We start from the raw sequence: 10,944 nt of genomic DNA on the forward strand, positions 1-10,944 counted from the left end.
AATAGACCAACCCCATAACAATCAATCACACGAAAAAAAGAGGTTTTTGCTCACGCAATAATATAGCGAGTTCCTACGTTTCGGTTTCCCCTTGGGTTTCTTTCCATGGACACAACAATAATGTGGCCACCCATACATTCCCGCCCGGCACACACACATACAGATAGATGCATACCACAATCCCTCTCCACCCCTTTCACAGATCGAATCAAGCCTCCTGCGCATCCGTTACACCCTCAATGATGACCCAAAAGGTGCGGACCTTGTCGTGGTCGACGATCAACACATCCGCGCCCTTGACCTTGACATCCACCTCTCCGGAGCCCTCGTCCTGCGGCCCAAACCCCCAGGCGAGATAGACCATATCGTGGTTGCGCTGCACGCGGCCCACGGGCACGAACCTCCAGCCCGCGCGGGCGGCGAGCAGCTGCTCGGCCTTGGCATTGACGCCGTCGTGACCCGTGGCGACCGCGTCCGGCTCGTAGAAGGTTACGTCGGCGGTGTACGTCTCGAGGATGGCCGCGAGGCGCGACTCGGCGTCCCGGTTGCTGAACACCGAGAGCAGGTTGCTGTATGCTAGCTTGTGGGCGACCGCGGCGGAGACGGGCTCGGGGGGCATGGCTTTGAATAAGGTATTCGGTGTCGTCTGTTTTGTTTTGTTACGTTGAGAGAGGGAGCGGCAATGGGGAGGTGACGTTGGTTTATATATGTATGTATCTCTCTCTCTCTCTCTCTCTCTCTCTCTCTCTCTCTCTCTCTCTGTGGAGTAGGTCTGAATGCGATGGTTGAGCACGAAGCAACTCAGCATTCGCCAATTACCTGGTCAAACTGTTATTATATACAAACCACATCTTGGTACTCAGTGCTCGCCGGTCAACTTCCCCGGTGTAGATGTGTGCCTGAAGCCACGGGATTGCACAGTCCCGTCCGCCCGGACCAAGATCCCACGCGCGCATCCGGCAAGATGACAAGGAAACACAACACAATCAATCTCTCTGTTGATTGAGAGCGGTGGTGGGTAGGTTTACGCAAGAGCTTACATTAAGGCTCCACCATTCGGACGATGGACGCACGGACCATAATCAGCGCGTAAGCCAGTATATCGAAAAGGGACACAAAGCAGTTGATTAATTAGTTCTTGTCTTTACTAATCACAACGGACTGGACAGGTCACGCATAGGTGGTGGGTGACTCAAGAACTGTGAAGGCTGAGTCTATCGGGATACAGGACTTTTTTGTATTGTCCTCGAGCATGCCTCCTATCCGGAAATGCAAGCATGGTACTGGAGCTATTGGTACCCAGACCTTGTATCCAGACAAAATCCTACCCATGCCACTGTTCCAGCAAATTACTATAGTCCCCAATGACCAGCCCACAGTACAGACCACTTGAATTCCATCTCAACGGCCCTAAAACCGACTGACATCCCTCCCGAATACCTTGACAGCCACCCATTGCACCACGACAAGGAACTTGTTCCTCCAACTCAGCGTCATGGTGAGATAGGCGCCTCTCCAGATCAGGTACGCGGCCAACCCTTTGATGCCCTTCGCGGCACCACCACCCTTGCCGTCCCCGTTCCCGTTTCCTCCCTGGAGGATGGCCTTGGCTCCTCCGAGATATGTCAAGACCCCCATGTTCCTGAATGTGAAGCCTTGCTGTTTCCGAAACTCTTCGGGTGAAGGGTACTTGTTCAGCGTCTTCCCCAGCCAGAGGGCCTGCTGATTCGCGACTTGCGCCGTCGCCGGCAGGGCCCCAGACATCAATTTGCTGGTATCGCCTAATGCAAAAACGTCTTGCATGTACGCCTTGGGCTTCTCGTCTTCCTTCATGCCCTCGGCGCATTCTGTCGTAAGGTGCACCCGGAAGTGGTCATCGACCAAGATGACGCCGGTTTTGGCATCACGCTGGATGATCCACTGTCGTTGCATCGGGTCGGTCACTTTGCCCTGAGTGATTTGTGCCGACTCTGTCGGGAATCGACGCACATGATCGAGCGCTTTCATCACAAAGGGGTTGTTCATGTTTCCCGTGGACCACACGCACATGCCAATGCCGACGTCACCTTCTTCTTTGGTACGGATGGTGTAGACGCGTCCCTTGACTTGACTGTCCTGGTCCTGGCGAGCTTGTTCGTCGTTGGGGAACCCCTTCCGGAGCTCTTCGACATTGTGAGAGGTCTTAATTTCAATGTTCTGGCGTCGGTACTGTTTGACAGCGTAGTCGGCGAGTGAGGCATCGAACATGGGCAGGACTTTGGGGGCGACGTCGTAGAGACTGATGCGAACGAACTTCATCAGCTCCGGGTGGATTTTGGACAGGTCGTCTCTCAGCAAATCCGACAGGCACGCGGCGAATTCCATGCCCGTGGGACCACCACCCACCACCGCAAAGTGCAGGAGGTGCTTCTTGGTGTCTTCGGGGATGATAGGCAACCGTGCGAGTTCGAATAATTCCAAGATGCGACGACGGATGGCAACTGCATCCCTTACGTCTTTGAGGAACCATGCATTTTCTCTCACGCCCTTGGTGCCGAAGGTCTGACTATAGGTACCGACGGCAATGATCAATTTATCGTAGTGTATGGGGAACGTAGGAACTTGATCTGAGCCGGTCCCACCCATCTGCACCTGCTTTTCCCATGGCCCATGAGGGAAGACACCTTTTTTAGCGTACCCCCTGGCCGTCTGCTGTTCGTTCGGTTTCCTGGGGCCGGTCAATGCGTGACCAACGTCCGGATCGAGGACTGAGGGTTCAATGGTGACCGTCCTGTCCGCAAAGTTGACGTCGTCTGCCCAGCCCTGAATGTACTCTAAGCTACTCTTTTTCTTCCTCACAGACTCGAGCACGTTTCGGAATTCGAGGGTCCCCACGGTGGTGTCGTTGAGGAGAGGGGTGAAGACAAAGTAGGAGCGCGGGGAGACGATAACGACGCGGTATTTTCTCTTGTCCAGCTGTCGGCCTAGCACATAACCTGTTGATGCTGGGTAAGTACACCCCTGGGAGCAACAGTCGAAGACGAGACGGGTACAGTACCTGCCCAACCACTACCGAGAATCACCACCTTTTCTCTGGGATCATTCGAATCTATGTCTGCAACCTTGATGTCGACAGGCGTCGCGAACCTCCGTCTTTGCGAATAACTTCCAGAGACCTGACCAGACCGCAACCCAGCTTTTTGTGACCTGGACTCGCATATGGCAGCCCTAAGGTGCCTCTGCCATTTGGGGAGCATTGAACAACGCAGCGTGATGGGCTTCATAGTGTTGGCCTTGCTGGCATCCTGATGGTACAAACTTACCGGGGAGACAACGAAGTAAACTATTGCTCACGGCCACCTGAACGGATAGAATTGTCATACTGGGCGTGTTGGGGCCGCCATAGGTTGATATCAACAAACCCCCCCATGGATGAGCGGAGGTTACCTTGCGTCGAGGCCCCAGCAGGAAAAGGACATCTGCTTCCCCGAAAACAACTGCGGAGCGTACATCAATGGTATTTCCCTACGTCATTTTGACATCTCCTTTCTCCCAGGACGATCCGGATATGAAGGACGGGCCCTAGGGCAGTGACCAAAATCAAGGCGTACTGCGTAATGTGGCCGTCACCAAGTGTAGGACTGAAATGAAAGATAAAAAATGAGAGGCGCCGCCGGAGGCCGAAGTTGGTGTTGGCTCGCTGGCGGAACTCGCCAAGCTTCACTGGCTCACTAGGCGTCTCGTTCACCGAACAAAGGGGGTGGACAACACGGCTCACTAGGCTTGCCTGGGGCCCGCAACGGCGCCCCCAGCTGATAACCACCTGGGTGAAGTGTGCCTAATGGTCCCTAAGATGGAGTACCTGTCCTTACCCGTCGGCTTGGTGAGGCTCAACAAACTTATCTCCCTCTTAGATAAGATCCGGAACCCAACTCCCCCCAGCCTCCTGCTATCACCCCCTATTGCTCAGCCTCACTAGCCTCACCTGGCTGGTCAGGGGGAGATTGTCCCAACGTCCACCAGTGAAATCAATGATACTACGATGCAGCATTGGCCAACACCTCAAAGCTTTGTATGGCTGTTCTTGAAGCTCGTGTCATCATTTCATGTTAGCTTGCTGGACTGGACTGGTCAGACCTTGTCTTAGCCTCGAGTGCCGCGAAATAGCAACAAAGGCCGACAACAGTCCCTAACTCGACGTGCATATATACATGACGCCTATCCCGCCCAGATCTTTTTCCCATGCATTTCCATGACCAACGCCTCGCACACAATCTGTTGCTGGTTGCTGTGGCCGCAGCCATGATAATGACCAAGCTCTGTTTTGACACTCGTTTGACGCCGTGCTCCCAGGAAATTTCGGCGTGTGCCTAAGAATGGCCCCTAACCGAACACTGGCAGTAGCTCCGCCTCTGAATATACGCTCTCCGTTGTGACTCCACGCCCTGATACCATGCTGGAGAGAAAATGAGTGAGCCTTCGGGCGCTGATGACCCGTCTGAAGAAGTGAATGAGATAGTTTGTCCAACGAAATGAAATCCTGGCGTTCTGGCATCGACTCCTCATCTCTCCGACCTTTGCCAGGAGTTGAGATAGGCCATTAGTCCAACCCCGATGAGAACTACACCCAACATAGACACATACGGTGCTGACTGGGCAATGGCATCTGGATTGGCGCTTTTGTCCCGTAGAACTGTTGCCACGGCCCGCTCAAGATGCTCAGGTAGCCTCGGTGCGCGGACGTGGCCGTTTGCGTGTGCGACAGTCTTGATCAGGGACGTCGAGCTTGGCTCCTCTTCCTCCGCCCCAATCACCTCGGCGCTCTCATCATCCTGGGTACGTGATTGTTTTTCATGAGATTTCCTTGCAGATGATTCTGCTTTCTCATTCTCTTCTCGGATCTTGTCGATCATCTCGGCGAGGCTTTTCCGGGCATTGGCGGCATCGGCCTCCGCCGTCTCTGCGCGACGCTGAAATTGATCCACGTCTGCTTTTAGTCTCTGCATCTCCCCTAGAACTTGATCCAGGTTCTGCTGCAGAGTCTTCGTTCGCGCATCAAGCTCGCCGTCTGCGTCGGGTCTTGCCTCCTCCTCGACAGCTTTTGTGTCGTGGGTGGAATCTGTCGGTGTCTGTGATTCCTCTTCAACGGCTGAGACTGGTCGTGATGCCGCGTGTTGTTCGAGCTTCCGAGCTCGTTCCTCAGCATCCTCTCTGGCTGATCGCTCCTGCCTGAGCATATCTTCCAGTTGCTTTACTCGAGCTCCTTGAGAGTCGAGCTCCTTTTTTGCGATGGACAACGCCTCAATGAGAGACAACATTTGACTGTTCTGAGCATTTGTGGGAGAATGTGACGCGTTGTTGGTCTGTTTGGCGGTTTCCCCGCGTTTCAGGAGATTCGTGAACGATGTTGTGACGGGGCTTGGTTTCGAGGCGTCTGGCTTCTCTGGTAGCGGTTGTTGTGGTGGCGGCGCTGGGGGATCGGCGAAGCGGGCCATATGCTCCAGCTTGGGGGCCTTAGCACGGCCGTTAGACTGCCGTTGAGGAACATTTTCTTTTGATGAGGGTTGAGGCCGAGGAGCTTCGGCCCCAGGTGTCAACAACGAGTTCAGAAAAGCACCCGCCTGGTCAAGTTCCTCCGCCTGCTGTTTTGCTGCCCGCATCTCCAACTAGGTCTTAGTGTTAGTTTCTGGGGTTCTGAAGAGTCATATGTAGTGACTTACGGCGACTGTCTTGACCAGTTGTTCCACATTCAACGGCGTGGCACCCCACATATTCATTCGTTGCTGCGCAATTGAACTCATCTGGCCGCCTGCAACGCTTGAAGGTGCGGAAGCCCGTCCATTTGTTGCCGGTCCTCCGGGTCGGCTTCGACTGTGAAGCATCGGTGAGCTGACAGGCGATGGCAATAGCCCACCACCATGTGAGGGATCCAGGTCGCCGAAAGTCAGATCGAGCACGTTGTTGGTCGTCCCAGGCAGCCCCACATACTCGACCTTGGCTGAAACTTTGTGGTGGACAATGGTCTTTTGATCTTCACTCACGATATCAATGCCCAACTCTAAAGTGTCGTGTTGGCGGAGTTCATGGGGCTCAGATTCTCGATTTTCCGGCGAGAGTCGCTGTCCGTTGACAAACGTGCCGTTTGATGATTTGACGTCTCTGATAAACACTTTCCCCGTGCGGTCCGCCCACACTTCGGCATGTTGTCGTGACAGGACCTTAGAGTCGAAATATCCATTCACCGGAGTCGGGACAGTCTTTGCATTTGTTTGTCGGCCGATGCGAAGGACTTCTGGATAAAAGGGGAGATTGATTTGTTTCCTCTCGAAAGTGCCATTCATAGGCAACAGCGCCAAAATCGCCGCCGGCTCCCCCGCGACCGCTCCGTTGACGACTCTTGCCCCATTCATCTGGGCCGTAGGACTTTGATTGGGGAGCGCTGGCTGTACCGGACTCTTTCCTACCAACGAGTTTCCAATCGCTGTCTGAAGCGACCCATTTGCCCGGGCATTGGAGACACTCGCGGTCGATTCTGATTTAGAAACAGGCCAGAATCCTCCCCTTGCCTTTTTCTTTGCTCCATGGGCGGGTTCTGACGAGCTGTCATTCTGGGTGAGGGTGACCGTTGACCCAGACGAACTGGTGGATGAGAGTGATGAGGACGAATTGCTCCTCTGCACAGTCTTGCGCTGAGGTAAAAACATGCGAGACACTTCGTCAGTGCTCATCGCGGAAAACCCTCCTCCTGTGCCGCTTAGACCATTCCAATTAATCCTGGAGATATTTGGGAAGCTAGGGGGCGATGCCACAGCAGTCGTCATCGGGAGGTAAGAGGACGAGGAATCAGTCGTATCACTACGGTAGGTATTTTACACTCTCGCGAGGCTTCGTATCGGGGATATGTGGGAGGGAGAAGTGACAGGAACGGAGAAAAGCAGAGATTCGTCGTTGTGCCTGGCCGTCATGTGTCGGATCTCGAGGAGTTAGACGGGGTGGATCTGAGGTCTGAGATATTGTGTCAATCAACATGCCCATGCCACGACGTTTGGGCAGATTATTGAAAAGAGGATCATGATAGCATCTGGTTCGAGGACATACAGGGGATGTAGATCGAGTTCGGGAAGGAAAAGGGCTGCTCGCGTGCAGACGTCTGAATAGCGAGGGGTCTGACGGGCACAACTTGGGCCTGACCACTGAGCTCCGGCAGTTCAAAAGAGAGTCGAATTTAAAGTCGGGCAAGCGTGACAGTAGGTCAAAGGGATTCCGTTGCCATCGGGCAATTGATTGCAGGCGACGGGTGGCTGTCTGGGGTTGTTTCTGATGTTCACGAGGATGCGACTCGTGGTTCTGTAGCAGTTCAGATTGACGCTCTGGAACTTGTGGAAACTCTCCCCGAGCCAACGGCTCGACGGCTAGAGGAGGATCACGTGCTCAGCCCGGCCCGTGCTCGGCGGCAGTTCTATCCACTCCGATTGGCATCGACGGGGGCATCTATCGTCACGCCCACTACACCCTCACCTTACCTTCTCCAATTTGCTCTTTGTTTAGCAGCCATCCGTGTCACTGCTTTGTGCAAGAACTGTAAGGACAGCGAAAACAACAGCGGCAACATGCCTCCGATTCCGCCTTCCGCGCAACGTCATGGCCCGTCATGGATCGATAAAAGTATGTGGTCCGGCGTCGCATTCTGTTGCTCCGTCTGAAGCTAACCTTCGCAGTGAAAATGGGGATGTTGATGGGCGGAAGTCAGTCGAGCAATGACATCGGTACGATGGGAGATCACAGAAAGACTAACTGATTCACAGCTGTCGGAGGCATTATGGGCTTCATTTACGGTTTGTTGTGGTCGGCGCAATGGTCCAAGGGTTCCAAACTAATTGCAGTGTAAGGTACCGTAACGATCTTCCAATACGGTGCAGGCCAAGCTGGTGTAATGAGGACGCTGGGAAAATACATGCTAGGGTCGGGCTCAATGTTCGGGTGTGTATCGCCGTATTCCTCTGTACAGAATGGTTTTCTGACCGTACGGTTCGACAGGCTCTTCATGGGCATCGGAAGCATCATTCGTACGGATTCACCTCAGATGGCATCATCAGTATGGGCACGATCACAATACCCACCTCTTGTCCACCCCCGAAGACATCAATTGTCGACCAACTACCGGTGATTTCACCCTAGGGTAACAGGGAGAAGAGAGAGAAAGAGGATGCTGACGACTCATTGTACATACCCATAATGAAGGGAACTGGACTTGGAAAAGTTGATTGATCATGGACGAGAGCGATACCCATAACCGAAACAATAGTGCGAGGCCACCATTTCGCTATTCTGGCGACGGAACTGAGATGAATACCTACATTTGCTGGCTTGAGCTCTCACGACAGCCGCTGTCGCCAGCCAACGTCGGATGGCTACCCCTCGTTAATCGCGCCTCATTCTAAATCGATGTTAGAAGGCATCCAGTGCCGAATTCAGTTAAAAATGCTCACTTCTAATACCATTTCTTGGTCTCGGGCTATGTCCAGGCAGAGCCAATACTCGAGTTTTGAAGGACAGCGCTTCCTAGAGAGCTCCTGAGAAGACCATTGGATATAGTCTTCTCTGATATTGCACAACAGTTGTTGGTGTCTTTCGACAAAACTGACGTCCCGGCTGGGGACTTCAGAGGCAATAGCTCGAAACCGTCGCTGTACCCGTGGCAAGGCCGTCATTATTCAATCTTGAAACTCCACAGATGCTTGTAGATTGGCCTGTAAAAAGCATTGCTGCCACTCATTCAACCCGATATTAACACCCAAAGTAAGAAGAATATCTGGGAATCGTTAGCCACCCGGTCGAGACGCCTCTTTGGGGTCGTCGAACTCACCATGAGAACGCCAAACATTTTAGCAACCAGCCATCTATTCCCTTGTACCCGGTTCCAATATTTCAACAGCTCTCTCTGTGCGCCCTGCACGTTGTCCACCACATCCTCGGTGTTTGCATCGATTCGCTGCAGCATCTCCCCCTGTTCAGACACCATGGTTGCCAGTTGCCCGAAAATGCTCCCCAACTCGTTTATCGTCCTCTCGATGGCTTCGATGGCTTGTCCACGTTCTTGAATATACGTGTTGGTCGGCTGTGCTTCCTCCATTAACAGCAGTTGATGGTCGGACTGAGGAGCATTCTTCATGAGAGTTGAAGTGTTTGAAGGCTCAAGCGTTAGAAGGTCGGTTGTAGACGCCTGAGGAGTCTTTTGCCGACTACTTGGGCCCTGGTAGAGCGGTGATTGCGACCTTGAGTCGTCCAGATGGGGTTGCGATCTCGCCGACACAGACGACACGAAGTTCTCCGTCCTCGATCTGGACGCCTGGATATTTTTGGTGCGCACTTCCAAGACATCTTTAAAATTTGCGGCGACATCTGTGACTTTGTTTTGTAACATTAACACCACGGTTTTGTTGTGCTGCCCTTCTTGATCCGCCGACCGGGGTTGGGAAGCGGTTGGGTGCTGTGACTGCGTAAGCTGCTGCAGGGCAGATATTTGTGCATTTAGACCAGCCAGGTCTTGTTTGATAACGTATGTCAACTCTGCGATCTCGACAGGCCGGTCGTCGAAAATGGCTTTTCTCTTAGCGACTATTCCCTGTCAGCAGCTCTCTCGGACACATCGCCCACCCGGTTTCTCGACGTACGCTGCGCCAGTCTCTCCAACTTGCCCATAGTGGCAGTGATTCCTCTCCCAATCTGAGCCGCATTGCGAGCGAACTCTGACCTAGAGCCTCTTGAAGGGCCATTGGCGGCCCCATTTGCTTCTCTTCTTTGCGAATCGCTCAGGAGGGACTGTCGTTGTGGCCCGCCCTTGGTGGCGGTTTGCCGCTTCTGTGCCTGCGCAAGGATGGCGCGGAACTCGTTCGTCCGGTCCTGAATGCTCGTGGAAACCATGACCATCTATCTTTGGGTGTGATGTTGCATAAAAAAGGTACAGTCGTGAAACTCAGTGTTTGCAAGTTGAACAGTGCTGCAGTTACGCGGGAGAAAGTGGTTGTCGGATCATTCTAGGGCTGTAGTCTATGACATGAGGATCGTGGGAGATGGGCAGCAGGAGATATTATTACATGTGGCTCGGGAGCATCTCGTCCAGCCAGAAGTCTCAACGTAGTATGTACAAGTACCGTGAAATGTGAGAGACGAAATGAACTTCCTAGTCGTTCGTTGAGGAGCCGCAGCCGGAAACGTCCAGGTGTCTTTGCCGCCACAACGAACCACTGAACCACCCGCCACAAGAGGCTCGTCTTAGCCACAGCACCGATCGCAATCGTTGGTCTCGAAACGTGTTTCGCGTTGCACCGAACGCGATGAAGCGGAGAATAAGATGCGGCACTGCATGAAACTTGTTATTACAGAGTACGTGCCTGCAAGCCACATCCATCTTGTTTCGTCAACCACATTAGCCTGGCAGGCCGGTCTCCAGGGTCTCAGAAACGATACACTTCTCCCTTCCTACGCACATCGAGATCCCAGTCGCAGACCAGGTGTGGCGCAGTCTGTTCTCCCGGTGACGCATGGTCGGACCCTCCCACTGGCCGCCCAAATCAAGTCTCCAGTCTCTTATCCCGTTCGTAGGGCAGAGTGAGGAGAGCAACGCAACGAGACCATCCACCAGCATTGCGCGGCTTGACCCCCCGGTTCAGATCTCCTTCACATCCTGTTGTTCGCATATGTTCTGGCCATCCTTCTTTATCAATTGACAAATTACTCTGGTTCTTTTTCCGCCGATTTTGCGCAAATAGTCTATTGGTCTCCATCACTAGGGTGCGACAAACATTGCGGCGGGCATAATAATAATACAAGCAACTGGACAGCTCCTGTACACGTGGAAAGAATCAAATCATATGCTGTGGCAGAATAGCCTGCGAAATGTGTTACTACGTACCTTGACGATTCCCAACCTTCCCTCCTACGATTTTTTGAGCCGGGTCAATC

General features: G+C 53.3%; 5 protein-coding genes across 5 annotated transcripts; 1 reads left to right on the top strand and 4 right to left on the bottom strand.

Annotated features, from left to right (window-relative positions):
- Positions 1-208: 208 nt before the first annotated feature.
- AYL99_07195 (hypothetical protein) lies at positions 209-619 on the bottom strand (the record flags this gene model as incomplete). Its single annotated transcript, XM_018838704.1, has 1 exon — positions 209-619. One exon carries the CDS (start codon positions 617-619, stop codon positions 209-211), a length of 411 nt encoding a protein of 136 aa, XP_018691472.1.
- Positions 620-1,410: 791 nt separating this feature from the next.
- Positions 1,411-3,263, bottom strand: AYL99_07196 (hypothetical protein; the record flags this gene model as incomplete). Its single annotated transcript, XM_018838705.1, has 2 exons — positions 1,411-2,975; positions 3,038-3,263. The coding sequence occupies 2 exons, from the start codon at positions 3,261-3,263 to the stop codon at positions 1,411-1,413; spliced, it is 1,791 nt and encodes a 596-aa protein (XP_018691473.1).
- Positions 3,264-4,541: 1,278 nt separating this feature from the next.
- On the bottom strand, positions 4,542-6,707 carry AYL99_07197 (hypothetical protein; the record flags this gene model as incomplete). Its single annotated transcript, XM_018838706.1, has 3 exons — positions 4,542-4,545; positions 4,624-5,645; positions 5,700-6,707. The coding sequence occupies 3 exons, from the start codon at positions 6,705-6,707 to the stop codon at positions 4,542-4,544; spliced, it is 2,034 nt and encodes a 677-aa protein (XP_018691474.1).
- Positions 6,708-7,589: 882 nt separating this feature from the next.
- Positions 7,590-8,146, top strand: AYL99_07198 (hypothetical protein; the record flags this gene model as incomplete). Its single annotated transcript, XM_018838707.1, has 5 exons — positions 7,590-7,644; positions 7,698-7,745; positions 7,785-7,814; positions 7,869-7,959; positions 8,017-8,146. The coding sequence occupies 5 exons, from the start codon at positions 7,590-7,592 to the stop codon at positions 8,144-8,146; spliced, it is 354 nt and encodes a 117-aa protein (XP_018691475.1).
- A 609-nt stretch (positions 8,147-8,755) lies between these two features.
- AYL99_07199 (hypothetical protein) lies at positions 8,756-9,903 on the bottom strand (the record flags this gene model as incomplete). Its single annotated transcript, XM_018838708.1, has 3 exons — positions 8,756-8,791; positions 8,846-9,597; positions 9,654-9,903. 3 exons carry the CDS (start codon positions 9,901-9,903, stop codon positions 8,756-8,758), a joined length of 1,038 nt encoding a protein of 345 aa, XP_018691476.1.
- Between the last annotated feature and the right edge of the window lie 1,041 nt (positions 9,904-10,944).

The sequence above is a fragment of the Fonsecaea erecta genome (assembly GCF_001651985.1).
Source record: "Fonsecaea erecta strain CBS 125763 chromosome Unknown Scaff6, whole genome shotgun sequence".
Lineage (NCBI taxonomy): Eukaryota > Fungi > Ascomycota > Eurotiomycetes > Chaetothyriales > Herpotrichiellaceae > Fonsecaea > Fonsecaea erecta.